The sequence below is a fragment of the Colobus angolensis genome, unplaced genomic scaffold (genome assembly GCF_000951035.1).
Source record: "Colobus angolensis palliatus isolate OR3802 unplaced genomic scaffold, Cang.pa_1.0 Scaffold531, whole genome shotgun sequence".
NCBI classification, from domain to species: domain Eukaryota; kingdom Metazoa; phylum Chordata; class Mammalia; order Primates; family Cercopithecidae; genus Colobus; species Colobus angolensis.
In genome coordinates, this window is record NW_012118833.1 from 198,712 (window position 1) to 219,642 (window position 20,931).

Sequence of the window (20,931 nt, forward strand, 5' to 3'; positions counted from 1 at the left end):
CAACTAGTCACTTTCTGCAAAAAATCCCAGCTGGGATTTTGATAGAGACTGTGTTGAATCTGTACACCAATTTAGGGAATATTAGTATCTTACTATTAAGTCTTCTGATCCATGAACATGGGATGTCTTTCACCTGTTTTCTTATACAAATGATAGAGTACTAAACACTTTTCTCTACCCTGCATTTTTTACTTAATATGTCCTGGAATCACTCCATGTTACTTTATACTCTCTTTGTACTACTGAAGAGTACTCCACTACATAGACACACTACATTATTCCACTAGTCACCTACTGATGGACATTTGTTTTCAATTTTTGCTATTACAAATAATGCTGTAATGAATATCCTTGTGCACAGGGTTTTCTTGGGTGTTTTTTGCCAGTATATCTTTGGGACAAAACCCTAGAAGTGGAATTGCTGGGTCAATTTTGCTAGCTATGTCTAAATTCTGTCCCATGGTGCTGTACTCTACCAGACACATAAGAATGTATCCAGTGCCAAAATAATTTTAACATATACCAGGATTTTGAGAACCTCAGAATTTAAAAATTAGCTACTAGAATTGTTAGAAAAGAAAGGTCATTTAAGTGGTGGACACCTGTAGAAACTGTTCAGTGTGTGGCTTATGCAGTATATGGTTTATATGATGCATATGCAGGGAGAGAAAGGACTGATGAAGGAGACAGGGAATCTAGGGTAGGGATGGCTTTATAAATAAAGCCTGTACTCGAAACTTTCAGTCTGTAAGGGTGGAAAAATCCTTAGAAGGTTCCCTGCCTTCTAACTGCTTCAATTTCCAAAAGCCAGGCAGTCCCCCATGAGCAAAAAGTCACAGAAGCTGGAGTCTCTTTCCAGTTCCAGGAGAGTAAAAGGACAAGGACTGTTCCCAGCATACATGGGAAGCACATAAAACGTCAGAAGGCCTGGGTTCAAGTCTCACCTGTCACTTACTGAAAATCTTGGATATATCACCTTTCCAAGCCTCAGTTTCTTCCTCTGTTAAATGTGGGGAAAAATGCCTATCCTACCTCTCATGCACTGCAGACCAGTCAGGACAGTGCCTATGACAATCCTTCAGAAACTGAAAAGTACCATACAAATATGAGGAATTCTTACTAAGTTGGATTTGAAATTCCAGCCTGGCCACTCACTATTGACTTTCCTCAAGTTTAAAACACACATAACACTTTCATAGGGTTATTTTTAAAAGAAATTACATAATGTGTATAAAGTGTGTGGCACAGCGCCTGACAAACAGTAAGAGCTTAAACAACAGCTTATAGTATTATCACAAGGAGAGTTATAATGTGCTGTAAAACTTTGGGAAAATAAATGTTTATATATGCTTTGCATGAACATGGAGAAGTATGTGAACAAATAAGCAAATTAATAACATTGGTTACGTTGGATGACAAAGTTAGGGAAAAAGACTGACTACTGGCTTTTCCTTTATACACCTCTAGGTTGTCTGATTTCAGAGTTTGAATGGAAAAATCTAGTGCAGCATATTTGATGAGAAAAGAGAGGTATGCAATTGATGACGGGCACCCTCTGACCTCCTGGGCTCATGCAATCCTCCTACATCAGCCTCTCGAGTAGCTGGGACTACAGGTGCGTGTCACTACGCTCAGCTAATTTTCTGTAGATGGGTTTTGCCATGTTGTCCAGGCTGGTCTTGAACTCCTGAGTTCAAGCGATTCACCTGCCTCAGCCTCCCAAAGTGTTGGGGTCACAGGCATGAGCCACGCCACCAAGCTCAATATTCTGTTTCAGTTGATCAATGTGCATATGAGTATTCATTCATTTTATTATGTATACCAGAGTCAGCAAACTTTTTCTGTAAACAGCATATAGTAAACATTTCAGGCTTTGCAGGGGACATGATCTCTGTCAAAACTACTCAACTCTCATACTGTAGCACAAAAGCAGCACAGACAATACAAATAAGCCTGGCTGTGTTCCAATAAAACTTTAAGGCTGGATGTAGCTCATGGGCTGCAAACCCAGATTTACATCTTTATATATGTTAGGCATACTCTTCTTTATGTGTGAAAGAATTGAACAATTTTAAAAGATCAAACACACACATAAAAAAAGTTACCAAAGCTATTCTCTAAAACAAAATATTCAACACAATGTATTTGGACAAATAAATAAATTTGGCACACAATATTTCAATCTTAAATCTATAATCTAAAATCTTAAAGACAGAATTTTCTTTCAAAACTTATTTCATGTAAGAAAATTTTTCCTACTCAGTTTTCTCTTCTGCCCTCATACTGTATGTACTAAAATATTCACACCACACTTTATGTCTCTGCCTATCAAGAAGATGGAAAAATACAGTCATCAGCCCTTTGGTTTCTTTTTAAGCACCTGCCCCACCCTATACCCATTCTTTCAACATTCCAACTTCCTCCTCCCTAAAATAATGAATTTGAGGTAGAAAGAGATGAAAAAGAATGGAAATTTACAAGAAAAAGAGCATGACCGATAATTGTTACCAAGAAAACATTTTCCCTTTTTGCTCTTAATAGGTTGTAAAGCTGATGCAATTAAATTATAACTATAGCAACTCAGCTGGCATCATGGGCCTTTCGCTTCAGCAGCATTTTTGCATACAGCACAAAGCCTGCATGCTCAAGACTGGGGGTAACCGTAGGCAGCCAGGAGAAGCAGGTAAGGAGCCTACAGGGAAGGCAAGTTAGCAGAAGTGTCTAAAGGCTGGTTGGGCTGTGAGAAAGCAGTGTAGGGAAGCAGTTGGCTGCACTTAGCTGCAAGGCTGCAGGGTGAAAAATCCCTGCCAGGGTTCCTCTGACTTGCCTTTACCAATGCCAACAGAACCAAAACCAACTAGTTATTTTAGAAAATAACATTTTGGGGAGGCCTACAGAAGAATTTCCACAACATCCTTACTGACTCGACAGAGCAGCCAAAACATTCAGCTCTCAAGAACAAGAATGTAGCCCACTCCTACATAATACTCCCGTGACATCTGTTAAATGCTTAGAGCAGACCATGTCCCACGTTAACACTAGCACTTAGTTCTTTCTCAAGTTCAAGGAATGAAGACTGAGGAGATGACTGACAAATTCCTATATTTCCTGCACAGAATTTCAGTGTCTTTCCAGACCCATCAAAGGCACAAGTAGCAGCACCCTCTCCATCCTCCCATGCCCTTCCATCACGATAGGAGGAGTATGGGCTCTGGAGTCAACCTCACTAGGTATGAATCCTTACTTTACCACTCGCCAGCTGTGTGATCTGGAAGTTACTTGCCTTCTCTGAGCCTTTGTTGCTCAACTGTAATGTGGAGATTGTAGCCTAATGATGGTTGTGAAAATTAAGCAAAATCTTAAGTCTAGCCAAGCTTGTAACACACAGTAAATAATCAGTAAATCACATCTCTTAAGGAAAGCAGCATAGTTTTTTTCTGCCCCACTCCCCACATTATAAGTTCCTTGAGAGCAAGAACCATGTCTAATTCATGGTTGTCGCCCCAGAGATAGTCCAGACCTGGCACAGCGTGGATCCTAAACACATGTTTGTGGAATCAACAGCCCAACTGATGCTGTGTGGCAGCAGTGGCTGCCAGCCCAGTCAGTCAGCACTTTTCCCCAGCTGCACTCTCTTGGGGCTCACCCACTCTCCTGTTCTACAATCAGCTGGGGGCACTGTATTTCCAAGGCCTTTCAGAAGCAGCCTCCCGGGTCAATGATAACAAGCAGACAGAATCACTCCTCACTTGGATGGTTTCACATCACTAACTGCTCATCAATTTCTTCCAAATGCTCTTTTTTTTTTTTTTTTTTTTGAGATGGAGTCTTGCTCTGTCGCCCAGGCTGGAGTGCAGTGGCCGGATCTCAGCTCACTGCAAGCTCCGCTTCCCGGGTTCACGCCATTCTCCTGCCTCAGCCTCCCGAGTAGCTGGGAGTACAGGCGCCCACCACCTCGCCCGGCTAGCTTTTTGTATTTTTTAGTAGAGACGGGGTTTCACTGTGTTAGCCAGGATGGTCTTGATCTCCTGACCTCGTGATCCGCCCGTCTCGGCCTCCCAAAGTGCTGGGATTACAGGCTTGAGGCACCGCGCCCAGCCCCCAAATGCTCTTAAAACCTGTCCTCATCACTGAGTGCTCTCTGGCTTTGAAGGTAACTTATCTGTGGGGCCCATATGTATTAACATAACAGGAGCCATTTATGACCCAACGGTCATTGACCCCAAGCAGGAACTACTGTGACCAGATTCAGCATGACAGAACTCTTTTACCCCCTCCCACCTTGTGATCATCTCTCCCTGTGATACCAGCTCATCATCTCTCCCTGTGATATCAGACAGGCTAGAAAACCTGAGAAGCAGGGAAACAAACCAAGGCTGCTGTCCTTTTATAAAACCTTTCTGAGTTCCCAAGAATCTGGCTAGTGGCTGTAATTCACAGATTGGATCTGAATTCAAGGCAGGCAAGAAAAAACAGATCCTGCCCCCAAGCCACCCAGTACTAAAGGGGCCTCCCTACCAGTACTCACGCCTTGACATCTGCTGTCTCCTGGGATGTGCGTGTGAGGGTACGGGAACGCAGGCGCTCGCCCGCCTGCTGGATCTCCTGTAAGTTCCGCTCCACATGGGGAAGCTCTGAGATGCCCTCAGTCTCAGCAGCAAGCTGTTCAGCTTGCTGAAGGAGCTCACCAAACCCCTCAGTATCCATTGGAGATGCAGATCCTAGATGGGAGAAAAAATGAAAAGATCTAAATCAAGGGAAAGACAGGTTTCAAACACTGCCTGAATCTGTTACAAGCTTAACAAAACAGCAGAACTTTTTGTAAACAGACGAGGACACAGCTCATCAACAAGCAGGATTTGTTCCTGAACATAGCCCAAGAACAGGCCTGACAGAGAAAATGAGTCAGGCTGTGAAAAAACAGATCATTTCTGCGCATATTGACAGCCCGAAGATTGATTTCTGCCATCAGAACAAATGCATGGATATCAAGTCACGGACCAGAATTCCTGCCTCCTTCCACAGACTCAAAGCAGATAAGCAAATGGAAACCACTGTGGCAACCTCTAGGAGGCTTAAAGAACAGTCACCTTATACCTCTTATTCTCCACCCATCTTAGAAAAACACTACCACCCCAAAAGCACCAGGCAATTTGTAAGACCTTATCTCAAATGATCCTCACAACCACCCTGTGAGGCTCCTGAGTAGAAAGAACAAATTCCAGTCCACAGAGGCTGAGTTACATGCCGAGAATACTCTCTACTGTGATTTGGTTGAACCAAGACCAGGAAAACAGGCAATCTTCGGACTAACCACCACTAACTCTCCCTCTCTCCCCTACTGTTATTCTAATACACCTGCTCCTTCACTAACATAGAATAAATTCTTTTTTTTTTCTTTTTTTTTTTTTATACTCAAGTCCAGGTCTCCAATCATACATTCTCTATCTTACAAGGTTACTGAGAGCACAGATCTGTGCCTGCTTGTTATATACAACATTCAGGACATTAGATTTGTTACTGTACCTGCTACTTTGAGAAATGCCAATAGTACAGAATATATAATGCACTATTCTTATATAAGGTTCTTGACCAAGAGAATGTTTTTAACTCCTACCACTAATTAAATCAACAGAAGATAAAAAGTAGCACCATGGTAAGAAAATTGGCTGGGCACGGTGGCCCACGCCTATAATCCCAGCACTCTGGGAGGCCTAGGCGGGTAGACTGCCTAAGGTCAGGAGTTACAGACCAGCCTAGCCAACATGGCGAAACCCCCATCTCTACTAAAAATACAAAAATTAGCTGGGTGTGGTGGCACACACCTATAATCCCAGCTACTTGGGAAGCTGAGGCAGGAGAATCACTTCTGGGGCGGGGTGGAAGGTTGCAGTAAGCCGAGATCACACCACTGCATTCCAGCCTGGGCAATAGAGTGAGACTGTCTTGGAAAAAAAAAAAAAATTACATTGCTAAAAGGTTAATAAGAAAATTTTTTGTTAAAAAAATTACTTGTACAATAGCTCTTATTATACTTTTTTCCTTTTTTTGGGAGACAGAGTCTCGCTCTGTCAGCCAGCCTGTAGTGCAGCAGCGCGATCTTGACTCATGGCAAGCTCCGCCTCCCAGATTCAAGCAATTCTCATGCCTCAGCCTCCCAAATAGCTGGGATTACAGTGTGCACCACCACACCCAACTGGGTGGGGTTACACTACCAGCTTTTTTGTATTTTTAGCAGAGACGGGTTTTGTCATGTTGGCGAATAATTATATGTCAGCTATGAAGCACAAGTTAATTGTCAAAAGGACACTGTTACTGCCATAAATCCATTAAGAACTTTTAAAAATGAGCATTAAAGGACATTAACTTTAAAGGCAAGGGAACAAGGGTAAAACAAAAATAGCTCAGCTGGAGTAAACATAAAGCCACTTCGGTATTCTTTATGAAGTTCCAAGCTGACTTTAATCTTCAACAAAAATTAACGTACAAAATAACTCTTAACCTCAAGTTTCTAAACACTGTAATTTTTTTGACCCAATATAATCAGGCTGTAATTTGCAATCTTTTTTTGTGAGAAAATGGGGATGGGAGAATTAGGAAGGTATCCTCAGGGAGAGAGGAAGAAACACAAGAATTTTGAGGAGAGGGGCATTTTTAAACAACTACTCCGTCCTGACAGAGAAATGTGTTTTCTCAGGAACGTTCAAGGCCAATGACATTCTATTAATTACACAAAACCATGGTCATTCACCAGAAAGGGAAAAGAAAAGCAAAGCATTCCCTTCTCCGGATCCCCACCCCACCCCTGCCCCCCCGCCCATTATTTTTACTCTAAGATAAAAATAATTTTTCTAACAGAGTCAAGGAAAAGAAAACACTTTTTTCTTTCATGAGGAAAACTTTGGAAATCCCTAAATAAAGAACCGAATGAAACAAAACTTTTCCATGATTAAAAAAGAAGACAAAGAAAGATAAAGGAAGAAAGAAATACATCTAATATTTTATTCCTATGTCAGACAAAGGAAATGCTCAGCTTCTCAAATGACCAGCCCACCCCAAAGATTTTGAGCAATGAATTTGGTATAAGTAATTAATACAAAATCAGTCATTTACTTTAACATGGTCTAATAAAGATTTTTTTAAGTTAATTATATATAATGGTTTTCACAATGGTAAAATAAAGGTTGAATCTCTGAACAACATCCTAAACGTAATATCCCAAAACTGGGCTCTAACTTTTCATCCACAAAACCTGCCCCTTGGCCTTCTCAGTGTGTGAAGACTTCATTATTCAGTTGTTTGGACCAACCCATGATGGCCCATAACTCATATCCTACATCCAATCAACCAACAAAGCCCTTCAAATCTACCTTCAAAATACATCCAGAATCTGCCTGTCCTAGCCATCTCTACCTAGCCACCTCCCCACATCCAAGCTGCCTCCCTAGACTCTCTCAGCAGTCTCCCTCCCAAACCTCCCAGCTTCAGCCCTTGCCTCCCACAAGTCTATTCTGTCTATAGCAACCCAGCAACCACTGATCCTTTTACAGTCAGATCACATGCCTCCTGCTTAAACCTCTTGTACAGAAAGAAACCCTACAAAAGGGGCCCCACCTCCCCTCATCACTCAGACTCATCTCCAGCCCTATCTCCACTCCTATCATGGGTGCCAGCCACTCTGGGGCCTCTTTGCTGGTCCTCAACGGATCAGGCACATTCTGGCCTTACAGCCTTTGCACTTGTGTTTTCTCTACTGGAATGTTCCTCCCCCAGAAACACTCAAGGTTGACTCCCTATCTGTTTCAGTTCACCTATCACCCTGCCTTTGAGGCCAACCTACAAAACTATTTTTTTTTTTTTTTGAGACAAAGTCTGGTTCTGTCACCCAGGCTGGAGTGCAGTGGCGCGATCTCGGCTCACCGCAACCTCCGCCTCCCGGGTTCACACCATTCTCCTGCCTCAGCCTCTCAAATAGCTGCGACCCTGTAGTCTGCCACCACGCCCGGCTAAATTTTTGTATTTTTGGTAGAAACGGGGTTTCACCATGTTCGCCAGGATGGTCTCGATCTCCTGACCTTGTGATCCGCCTGCCTCAGCCTCCCAAAGTGCTGGGATTACAGGCGTGAGCCACCGCGCTCAGCCCTAGAAAGCTATTTAAAAGTACAAGCCACCCCCAGCAATCCCCCATCTCCTTTACTGTCTGTCACCTCTGCGAGAATATAAGCTGCACAAGCACAGTGTTTCGTTCACTGACGTACCCCAAGCTTCTACAACAGTAGAAGTGCCTGACACATAGTAGGTACTCATATTTTGAATAAATAGGAGGGGTTTTTTCTTCCGTTGGTGAGAGTCTGTCCTTCTCAAAGGCTTCCTGCACTCCCTTGCCAAACGGGCACCCACTAGCAAGCAGAGACCTGAACAAAAACATTCGCTTCCAGTTGGTATCAGACTACCAAATGATACTTAACATTTTTGAGGCAGCATAGCATAAGGCAGTGACAGTCTAAATGGCATGAATTGATATCACACTTGGTCCAGACTAGTGCTTTCCCTCTAAATATCAAGACCAAAAACCAGGTGAACAGAATTAGAAACCAAAAGAAACAGACACATATAGAAAGAATTTTGCTACAAAACTTCAGGGCAGGAGTAAAGAGAAAATAAGCTTGTTCTATGTCTGCACAGCAGAAAAGAGAGGTATGTATGAAATACTACATTTGGGAAAAACTGGATCTGTCCTGCATTATTATTCAACCAGTAGAAATTAATTATACAAAAAAGTTTAATTAAAGTTTCCAAATTTATACGTTTTTTGCTACCCTCATTGTGCAACTAAATCTATACTTTGATGTATTCATCATCCCACTGCACTAAAATGCTTCAATTTATGCCTAATTTCATAAATTCAGGACAATTTTTATCCCCACCACAAAATATCAATTTAGCCACAAAACATAGAGATTAAACCACTAAATCAACTTTGACCTAGAGACTAAAAACTAATCATGAAAATAACCTCAGTAAGCTTTGTCCAGTAGAGACAATTAAAACGATCTATGGGGGAAAAAACTGAAGTCCAAGCCTTGCGTTGGGAAAATCTGGCCATGCAGCCTGGACACCAGCTGCATCCTTGGGTAACTATGGAGGAGAGGCAGAGGAAGAAGCAACACTAAGAAACCATGGAAGCAGGACCCGGAGCAATCAATGCAGCACAAGTGGGGCTGCACAGGAAAAGGCCAGCAGGGACAGCGGAACAGCACTAGGGCTCCTTTACGACAGCAGTGACTAAGCTCCTGGGCGTGGTTGGGAATCCTTTGGCAAGGCAACACTGGCAGGCACTTCAGAGAGCATCGCAAAGTATCAGGGCCTTGGGCAACAAATTACTCTCCCTGTAAGTAGGACTTGGCAGAAGTGCTACCGAGCCTCCACAGAAACTCCTCAACAACCTGGGCAACTGAGAACCTTAAACTGAATGGCAAACTTATCACTGCTGTTAGAAGCAAGATTGGTTACACTTGTCGGGGGAAGGACAGAAGGGGAAGGATGAGGACAGCTTCAAGGGGGCTCGCAATTTTCAGTTTTTTGATCTAACCATTGGTTGACAGTGTGCTCACTTTTCAGAAAATTAAGTCAATCTAGACTCATGATTTGTGTATCACACTTCAATAAAAAGCTCCCCGCCCTGACTGCTGCCACCAAGCAAACAAAGGACAATGACCCGCCTTTTTTCTGAAGCTACAGTAGGATACCCCACTATGCTAAAAATAAGGAATGTTCTCAGTGGAAAGGTCCCATAATGTAGATCTCTTCACCACACCTAGAGGATGCTGAGCAAATGAACTAAATGAAAAAGTAAAAGCCACAGTTTGAAAGAGAGAGCTCCTACCTAGAGCTAAACCAAGGGCTGGCCAAACTTCTACTTCCTTATGCTGGTCTGCGTTCACCTATCATTTAGTGTCTAAAACACATGTCCCTTTAGGGCATATCAACATTCATAAATGAGGTGGCAAAAATTCCCAAACTGCATATAAGGTGAAATGAACTAAATATAAAGGCAGAGCAAAAAGCACAAAATAATTTCAGTTCATTTACTATTAACATGTGAGTCTTACGAAAAATAAAATCATTTCCACATTCCAAATATATTAACTATGTTAAATATTTAATTGAGCCAGAGAAGAGCAGATACTTAAATATTCAAATAGCTAAACACTTCTAAACCATTGTAAATCAGTATTCTCTAAGAGTGGCCCCTTCAGGATTTTGTAGATGGTCTGAATCTTTGTCTGTTATAGTATTCACGCTTATTATATTAAAATCTCACATATCTGTTTTCTGATATTATTAGTTCATTGGTTTCTTTTATTTTTAAAGCACCAGCCACAAGTAGAATACCTCTCTTCCTTTACTCAGGCCTTATGGACTCTCAAGCTGGGGAATCATTGCGGTCATCCCAGAAATAGCTATTACTCACTAGTTCTCTAGACTTAAGCCTATGTTACTCCCAGGATATATTCCAGAAAAATAAAGCACCAAAGCTGAAAAAGGGAAACAGAAAATGAAACATAGGAAGCTATAAAACAGCCTCAGAGCCATCCATCCTAGACATATCTGCCAAACGCTTGCCCAGTTTCTAGTCTCCTAGGGCAAGAGTGAGCAAACTTCTTCTGTAAAAGGACAAGTAGTGAATAGTTTGGGCTCTGTGGGCCAGGCTCTGTAGCAACTACTCAACTGTGCTGTTGTAGCTTGAAAGCAGGCACAGGTAATATGTAAACCAACAGGCATGGCTGTACTTTAATAAAACATTAATCATGAACACTTAAATTTGAGTTTCATATAATTTTCACATGGTTATAAAATATTTTTCTCTGGATTTTTTTCCCCCCAAGGATCCAAAGATGTAAAAATCCTTCTTAGTTTATTTGGCACATAGGCCATAGTTTGCCAACCCTTGGGCCTAAGGTATTGAAGCTAGACTTGATAAGTAAGCTACCCTAACTAGGCCCCAGTATGAAAACATTGTTAAAAAGATAAAATGAGGGACACAATAGGTGTGTTGCCATCTTGTTTCCTCTTTAAACTGTTCATTTGGAAAGCATATTTGGGGAAGAAATCTGTTTTGTAAATGACGATGCCTGTCCCATTGACCTAATGCACAGGATGCTAAAGGGAATCCACTGCTCTTTGTAAGTATAATGCAACATATTAAACCCATGTGAATTTTCCCTTTTCCTTATCACTCACAATCCAAACAGCACATTTATCCAAGAAATACAAAGGGCTGAGAAAAAGATGAAAGAATAAAGACAAAGCCATCTGTCTTTTCTTCCATGTTAAAGAAATCTCTCTCCAATCACTGACTTGCATGGGCAGATGACACCAGCTATTTTCCTGCAGAATTTCAGAATAATCAAACAATACTGACTGAGGAATTCTAATTTAGTAAAATGTATGTAGTAACATACCCAAATATTGTCTCTTTCAACTTCAAAGATCATGCAACCTAAAAAAGACAGTTGTTAGCGCTGTTATTTTTTTTTTATGTTGTCAAGGGGGGAGATTTTATTTACATCAGAGAAAGTAACAGATGTTGCTATTTATATCCTTTCTTCCAAATGTACAACTGACAATGTTCTTCCTTTTTTGATTATTTTAAATAATTATTTTTGATTATTTTAAAAAATTTAAATAACAGTAAAATAACAGTAAACAGTACTGTTTTTAATAACAGTAAAATAAATGAAAAAAAAACATATTTTAGACAGAATGGGTAAGAAGATTACACTGTGAACCCAAACACCTGGTTCCAATCCAGACTGTTCATTTACTAGCAGATAAACTGATCTCCCTCTGAGATAAAACCCCAATTTCTCTGTCTCAGTTTCCTCATCAATCAAAAATGATAATTTCTACCTACTTCAAGGAGCTGTTGACACATAAAAGTATCTTATAAACTCTGCTGATTTATATCATTGTAAAATCCTATTTTAGCTTTTTTCCAAAGTTGCCAATTTGGCAACATTTTATCATTTAATTATAAACATCTCTGCTTCAAAAAATCTTTTAGTAAATATTTAATCCCAAATTATAACTTATTTAATCACAACTTTGTATCATTAAGTAAGAACTTCTGGAAGACAATTAAAATGTTGAAATGTATGTTGTACTGCCCACTATCAAATATGCTTTTTATTATAAATCCAACTTCCATAATGAAGGTGTGATTCAAAAGAAATTTAGCATTTAATTTTAAGCAGAAACTTTGCCCTCAAACCTTATTAATCGCACTATGACAGGAGTAAAACACAAGAATGGTGTTCAATATTCTTGTGAATGATTCTGATTCTTTGATTCTTTTCTCATCCAAGATTGATGAGAAAAACCTCACTCAAGGTATCGAAAGTTTAATATTGATTCTGTTCTCCTATCTTTTGAATACATAAACTAGCTAGATGACAATATCATTCCACTTTTTACTATTATCTGTCAGCTGTCAATTACAACAACAACCCCCCAAAAATTACATCTTGACATCAGTTTCAGACACCTCTGGAAGAGAAAGGAGAGGATAAAAAAATAATTGTTGTTGGAAAGTTCTTTTATAGCCCTGTGAGACTAAGTAAAAGAGTTAAACCTTATCATTATTCAGAAGGTAGAGTTCTGGAGAAAACAAAGACCTAAAATAAATTAACCTAGACAGAAGAGAAAGACTGGGGTGATTTAGTAGCAGTACTGCCCTCAATGACTCAATATTTGCAATAAGGAAAGCATAGTATCAGCTTTCCTGATACATAAAATATCACTTGTATCATTTCCTCTTCGATGAGCAAAGAGAAGTAATAACCTGGTATCACAAAGAAAAATAAAATATCCACATAAGTAACTTTATTAAACTTTTGGCTGTCCAGTCCTGCAGAAGGCCCAGCTGGGAAGAAAGTGCTGTGGACTACAGCTTGGCTCCGTCCCACACCAGCCCTCTGACCCTGGGGTTGGATCCTCTCTGGAGGAGGTGGTTGCTCAGGTGGTATCTAAGGGCCTGCTCACCTTAAAGAATTTACAAATGTGAGATGTTTTAATAAACTTACTTGATGCTTCCTGGGAAACAGCCCATTTTAGTGGTGATGGAAATTATCCGTACAGAGAACCTTAGGAATGATATTAGCTGTCTTACAACTAGCACAAACGGGCAGATCGCCAAGTCAGCCCCCAGAGGCCTTTGGCTCTGGCTCTGGCTCTGGCTCTTCTCTCTAAACCAACGCTACTCAACTCTGCCCCACAGGGGACATTCAGCAATAGCCAGAGACATTTTTGGTTGTCACATCTTGGGAGGCAGAAGGTGTGCAGATTCTAACAAAAGTCTGGGTTCCTCCCATAATAATTTTAAAACCACTGCATGTACAGAATTATCCCACTTGGGCTTTTTATGGCAGTATATTCATACCTTGGTAAACACACAGCAATGGAAAAGATCAAACTACAGACTACACAGAACATGGATGAATTTCACAGACATCACAGTGAGCTCAAGAAGCCAGATACAAAAAGAAAAAAAAAAAAAAGCACCGTATGACTCCATTTATATGGATCTTAAAAACAAGAAAAACTAATCTATGGCGCTAGAGATGAGAATACTGGTTATCCCTGGGGGAGTGCTGATTGGGAGAAAGCACAGCAGAGTTTTTTGGGTAGTAAGGACTGAATTGTGTTCTCTATGTTGAAGCCCTAGCCCACAATGTGATGGTATTTGGAGATGGGGTCTTTGGGAAGTAATTAGACTCGGATGAGGTGACGTGGGTGGGATCTTCAGGATGGGATAAGTGCCCTTAGACACACCAGAAAGCTTTCTTTCCTCCACCTACCTCTCCCCCTACATACACATCAAAGAAAGCCCGTGACTACACAGTGAGCAGCTAGGAAGAGGGCCCTCACTAGAACCTAACTATGCTGGCATCCTGATCTGGGACTTCCAGCCTCCAAAACTGTGAGAAAATAAATTTCTGTTTAAGCTAGAACAACAGATATTTTGGTATTTTGTTATGGTGGTCTGAGCCGACCAAGGTACCAGAAATGCTCTGTATCTCAATATGGACAGTGGTCACAAAAGTGAATAAATGTGTAAAAATTCCCTGAGCAGTATACTTAAGGTTGACTCACAGTTTTTTAGAAGGAATAGCAAGAAACAAAGCACTAACTTAGCAAGAAACAATCTAGCATTACGAAGGTGAGAGTTGGGAGACTTTTCTACTTTTCATTTGATTCCCTTGTCAGTGCAAATTCTTTTCCATGAGTATATGTGATCTCACATAATTTTTAATAAACTGTTAATTTTAATATTGCTCTAAATTCCCTACTTCAGAGGGTGTGTCTCACCACTGCCCCTGAAGCCTCAATGGCAATGACTGTCAAATCCACACCTGCCCCCGTGCACTCAAACTCCAACCGTGAGTTTCCAGGCACCACTGGTGCATCTCCTCTCAAGCACATAACTGTCACACCCACCATGTCTCCAAATGCAGTTATCCACCCCCAACTCCTCCTCCACCTTTGCCCCTGGCTTCTGTCCCTTCTCCTTTGTGTCTCTGTGTGCCCTCAGATTGTTTACTTACAGGTGTCCCTCCACTCTCAGACTCAGAAACCAAACACATGTAGGTACATTTTTCCACAGCAAGCAGGTAGGTATTCCTCATTATCCAAACTATTGCTACTCTCTAACTAAAACTCAGGAAATGAAATACTATAGACTCAGATAACATGAGATTCCTCTCTCTCCAAACTCTCGTTACCGAAACAGATTGATTGATTGATTGATTGATTGATTTTTGAGATGGAGTCTTGCTTGGTTGCCCAGGCTGGAGTGCAATGGCGTGATCTCGGCTCACTGCAACCTCCACCTCCGGGGTCCAAGCAATTCTCCTACTGACTCAGTCTCCCGAGTAGCTGGGATTACAGGCACATGCCACCACGCTGGGCTAATTTTTGTATTTTTAGTAGAGATGGGGTTTCACCATGTTAGCTAGGCTGGTCTCGAACGTCTGACCTGAGGTGATGCGCTGCCTCAGTCTCCCAAAGCGCTAGGATTACAGGTGTGAGCCACTGCGCCCAGCTCCTAAACAGATTTAAATGGCATGCGGTAATATTTTGCAACATCCTCTAACTGTTGCTTTCACCCCCATCACTATCACCCAAGGCCAGACCTTCATTCCCTTAAGTCCAAGTCCTTCTTAGATGCTAGAACATGGCCTTCCTCCTTCTAGCCCTGCCCCAAACTCCATGCACCCTACTCTATCTTCCTTTTTTTTTTTTTTTGAGATGGAGTTTCACTCTTGTCCCCCAGGCTGGAGTGCAATGGTGAGATTTCGGCTCACTGCAACCTCCACCTACCAGGTTCAAGCGATTCTCCTGCCTCAGCCTCCCGAGTAACTGGGACTATAGGCACGCACCACCACGCCCAGCTAACTTCTGTATTTTTAGTAGAGATGGGGTTTCACCATGTTGGCCAGGCTGGTCTCGAACTCCAGACCTCAAGTGACCTGCTCGCCTTGGCCTTCCAAAGTGCTAGAAATACAGGCGTGAGCCACTGCGCCCAACCCCATCTCTCTTTCTGACATGGCTGTTGCCCCTGCTCAAAAAAACCTCACTGGCTCCCACGCACAGGGATCCAGGTGAGATACTGCTTTTAACTTTCTACCTCCCAGAATAAACCTTGTGTACCAGTCACTTGATTTACTTGGTCCCTGACCATCCTTGTACATGTCCTGCTCTGTGCCATTTTTCCCAAAAAGAAACACCTACCCAACCTTCCACAGCAGCCCTGAGCTCCAGCCAGCTCCTTCACTCTTTAGCTAGATGACTCTGCCCAAACTAATTACTCTCTCTGGGCCTCATTTGTGAAATGGAAAAATAACTGTATCTCCTTCACCTGTCACATAGTAACCACTCAATAAACATTAGCTATCATTATTACCACCAACTCAAGTCCTACCTACCAAATGGTCTTCCTCAATACACATTACCTACAGAAATTTTCCCTCATCTAAATTCCTTTTACTCCATTCATTTGTTTGCCCAACATCATCTCCTGAGCTCTGTTTATGAGTCCCCACTATGTGCTTTATTTGTATAACCTAATGTCATCCTCACAGCAGACTTCTCGTGTCCAAAGGAGCCGACTGGTACACGGGTTTTTCAGCAGGGGCAACAGCCGTGTCACAAAGACAGAGATGGGCACAGAGAGTAAGGTGCATGGAGTGGGAGGGGTTAGAAGGAGAAGGCCGTGTTCTAGCATCTAACAGGGACTTGGAAATTCTCCATCATCCTCATTTCAGTAAATGGTATCTTCATGCTAGAAGTTGCTCAGGCCTAAAACCTTGACATTGTCCTTGACTTCTTTTCTCCTCTTATACCCTACACAAGCAATTCATTTCTACACTACATTTATTCATATATACATGAGTCAGACCCACTTTTTGTCTCTTCTACCACTATCATCCTGATGCAAGCCACTCTCATGTGTCACATCTAGGTGATACAGTAGCCTCCTGTCTCCCTGTTCTTTGTCCCCTCCCACTTCCCAGTCTGTTCTCCACACCACACTGGGAAGGAGTCTTTGAAGGGGCTCAAACCTTCAATAGCCCCCAACACTCACAGACTGAGATCCAAAGTCCTTACCCTGTGCTATGAGGCCTACATGACTGCCTCCTGACCCAACTCTTCTGTTACCACTCTTCCCCAGGATTATGTGCTTTGGTCCTACGACCTTCCGCTCTTCTTCAAATACGCTAAATACACTGCTGACTAGGGCTTTCGCAGTCACTATTTCCTCTGTATCTGCAGGAATATTCTCCTCCAAAATGCCTACCTGGCTCACCCCCTTACTTCCTTCAAATCTCTGCTCAAAGGTTTCCTTTTTAAAGAAGCCTCTCAGCACACCCCAGTTAAAGCAGTCCCACTGTCCACTCTACCACATTTCTGTTTTATCTTCTTGGTAGCACATTATCAATTTCTGGCATCACATGTCTACCTGTTTGTTCATTTACTGTCTGTCTCCTAATAGGCTCCTTGAGTCTGGGAACCTGGTCTGGTCTGTCCACAGCCCCATTCCTCATGCACTGAACAACAGCACCTAATGTTCAATAAATATGTGTTAAATGAATGAAGGAAGAAAAGACTATAACTTTGGTGTACCTTACAGATCAATGTAGGAATTTCTGGCAAGGTTTGAGGAAGGTTCTTCTGGCAGTTAGCAATGTGTATGGGGATCTAGCTGTTTGAGGACACTGTTGAAGCTATAAAAAAGTATAAAGCTAGAAAATATTTCAAACTTTATGTTATTTAGGGGAGAAGAGATGTAGGTATTAATAGACATTAATATAAAGCAAATAAGTGAGCTAGGAGGACGCTAACCTACCAAAACAAAGGGGATTCTCATATCTCTATGTCCAGCCCAACTCTTTTCCCAAGCCAGTATTTCCAGCTGTCCACCTAATACCTACACCTGGATGACTCATAGGTGCCTCAAACTACACATGTCCCAAATCAGACTCATCACTTCTCTCCCCTTAGCCACTGCCACCACCAATGCTTCCTTCTCGTGGGTTCCCAGTCTCTTTTGGTAAAACAATTAGCATGTAGTCAAGTAAGCCAGAAACCACCTTTGAGTTACCCCGGGGTCCCCGTTCACCTCTTCAACACTCAACCAATCTCAAGATCCACTTCTCAAACCTTTTGCAAAGTCATACCCTCATCTCTCGCCTCTTCTCTGACTTGCATGCCGACTAAGCCTTCCTGTTCCTCCAACCAGCCTCCCCATGGTCAGGGAGGTCTTTCTGAAATGTTTTCCTGCCTTAAGTCCATCAGGGACACCTTCCATCCCCTACAGAATAAGATGCTCACGTTTTGACAGAGCTATAAAGGGTGCTCTCCACAGAACAGACACTGCCACCCTTACTACCCTCATCTCTTGCTGCCTTCCCCCAGTTATACCCTAGTAATTCTCTATTCTTTGGGATGCCTGCTTCCTCCCTTCATACTCCTGTACGTGCTAGGTACACACTCTCTATAACACATCCCCAACCCTATCTTGTCACATGGGGAACTCCTATGTACGCTGCAGCCAGCTGGGAAAGTCTCACCTTTGCCAAACCCCTCCCACACTATTCTGAATATTCTATACTGTTCTTCCCTAGTGCAGTAGTTGTGATTATTTCATCACACATATGTCTCCCTCTCTAGTGGCAAATTTCCTATATGGTAAGGTCCACAGAGGCTTAACTCTGCGTCTTCAGCATTAAGTCTGGCACATAATAGGTACCAGATACATGTCTGTTGAATTAAAGTGACCTGTTCCCTGAACACACCTTGTGAAAGATCTTCCTTCTAACTCCACATTCTTTAAATAAACTTTTTCATGAGGAGTGGCCCCTCTCACCTTCGGATCTTTGCTCCAACCTGTCCCTCTCCTTGGCACATCCATTAACCTTATTTTCTATGTCAGTCCATCAAGAAGCTGGTTCAGACACTCAGACTCACTACATCTCCAGCTGCTCACACTGCAGAGGCTTTGCACTTGCTCTACTCCCTACCAGCAGTGCTCTCAGATAGTTTCATGACTTGCTCATTCATTTCAAGCAGGTCTCTATTCATAAATATCCCTGTCCTCCTTTAAGAAACAGCCCTGACATCATACTTCCTATCTGTGCTTTTATTGCTAGTGGTACCCTCCATAGGCATATCAGTTCAATGAGGGCAGGCCTGTCTCATTCACCACTGCATCCCCATGCCTGCAAGAGTGCCAGCAACATTCATCCAGTTCATATTTTTTGAGCACCTACTGTGTGCCAGACCTAGGTGCTAGGAACACATCAGGGAACAAAACAGATAAAAATCCCCTCACATTCTACAGGGGGAAGACAATACACAAGAAAAATACATAAAATGTAAGTGCTAAGAACAACTAAAGCAATGAAGGGAGGTGGGAAATGGGGAAAGCCTCACTAGGTGCCTCCCTAGTAAAGAACCTGAAGAAGTGAGTGCAAACTACATGGATACTAACTTGCAAGCACAAAGGCCCTAGGCCAAAGCATGTCTAACCTGTGGAAGGGGAGGGAGCAGAAAATGAGACTGGGAAAGTAACAGTGGGTCAGATTATGTAAAGCCTTATAGCTCACTGTAAAGGGGTTAGTCTATCATATTAATGAGATGGGGACCCATTGGAGGGATTTTTTTTTTTTTTAAGTAAAGGAATGATACAATCTGACAGCTTGTGTTTTAAAAAGATCCCTCTAGCTGCTGTGCAAAAAATAGGGGCCAGGACAGAAGCAGGAAGACCAAATGGGAAACCATTTCAATAATCCAAACCAGAGGTGGTGGCTTGGCCCCGGGTGGCAAGTACTATTTGTGGCGTTAAACACAGAGGGCTGGGTGTGGTGGCCCACACTTGTAATTCCAACACTTTCGTGGGAGGCTGAAATGGCAGATCACTTGAGGCCAGGAGTTCGAGACCAGCCTGGCCAACATGGTGAAATCCCGTCTCTACTAAAAATACAAAAATTAGCCAGGCGAGGTGGCATACGCCTGTAGTCCCAGCTACTTGGGAGTCCGAGGCAGGAGAATCGCTTCAGCCTGGGAGGCAGAGGTTGCAGTGACACGATGACACGAGATCACACCACTGCACTACAGCCTGAGCAACCGAGGGAGACTGTCTCAAAAGAAAACCAAAAAAAAAAAAGAAAGAAAAGAAAAAGAAAGAGAGCAGTCAACAATGCCTCAAAAGTTATTAGCCAGGGTCTTTCCTATAATTCAGATGAAAAAAAGGCAACAGGAGCAGTTTGGGGAGGGTAATGAAGGGGAGCTTCCTAGCCCTCTCTTGGCATGTTTAATTTGAGTTGCCTATCATCCATCTCAGTGGAGATATTAAGTGGGTGGCTGGATAAAGGTCAGGGGTGAGGCCAGCGATGGAGATATAAATATGGAATCTGTTAGCCTCTGATATGTAAGTATTTAATGCTATGAGATCACCATCAATGAAAATAAAAATATTGCAAACACAAATGCACAAAGGAAGATTTAAAGAAAAAAAATAAAGAAGAAAAGCTAGGATGACCGAGGATACCCTTCCACATCCCCCGGAAAGAACACAAAAAGATGATCCTCACTTTTGCTGAAAGACAACTCGGTCAAAACAAAGATTAAATAAATAAAACCTCCTTCCCACGTCTAGCAGAAGGGCAAACCCAGACCAGAGGCCCTGTCAACGGGTCTTTCACACTTTCACCAAGGACCCATGGGGCCGGCCCCATAATTTTTCCAAAAGAAAGCCAGTGAACTTGGGCTTCGCCTTTGCAGAGGACGGGATGGAGTAAGCACAGAGAAGGGTGGGCCACCCCTGGGTTCCAACCACTAGCATCCTCTTGGATGTACAAAAGGTAAGCCAAGGGTTGGGAGAAGTTGCCCTCGCCCCAAAGACCCCTTCCCTCGCAGGGCAATGCCTCTCTAGAGGGTATGTCCACCAGGGGTAGGCGAGTAGGCAGGGCACGGTCAGGAAGGTAAGCAGGCAGGTGTTGTGGCGCAGGCTTAGGAAGGGTGGGCTCGCGGGGCACTAGGTGGAGGTGAGGGCAGGGGCGTGGCGCGAGGCCGCCACAGTGGGGAAGGGCGAGTCGGGAGGCCTAGGTTCTGCATTCAGAAAGTGGGCGAATGAAAGGCACCCCCTGGGGTGCAGCCCGACTCTAAGCCTCTGGGGCGGCTCGACAAGGCGTTGTGTCGCCGGCGTCAGGCGTGCCCGGCTGCCATGAGGAGAACGGGAAGTGTGAGCGGCGGGGCTCCGAGCGTGGGTACGGCGCTCCACCCAGTGACGGGGTCCTGGATTCAAGGACAAGCCCAGGGTCGGAAGAACGCGACCAGACACACCCTTACCTTGTACTACAGCCGTCTCCG

The 20,931-nt window shown here is 42.9% G+C and overlaps 1 protein-coding gene across 1 annotated transcript in view; it reads right to left on the reverse strand.

Moving 5' to 3' along the window:
* The window catches only part of NUP93 (nucleoporin 93kDa), a 119,306-nt gene that overhangs the window by 93,980 nt on the left and 4,395 nt on the right, over positions 1-20,931 (reverse strand). The window contains exons 2-3 of the mRNA XM_011960996.1: positions 20,911-20,926; positions 4,529-4,721 (exon numbers count right to left, since the gene is read on the reverse strand). Coding sequence (XP_011816386.1) covers positions 4,529-4,707 — 179 coding nt within the window. The 5' untranslated portion in view covers positions 4,708-4,721; positions 20,911-20,926. The remainder of the gene's footprint in view (positions 1-4,528; positions 4,722-20,910; positions 20,927-20,931) is intronic.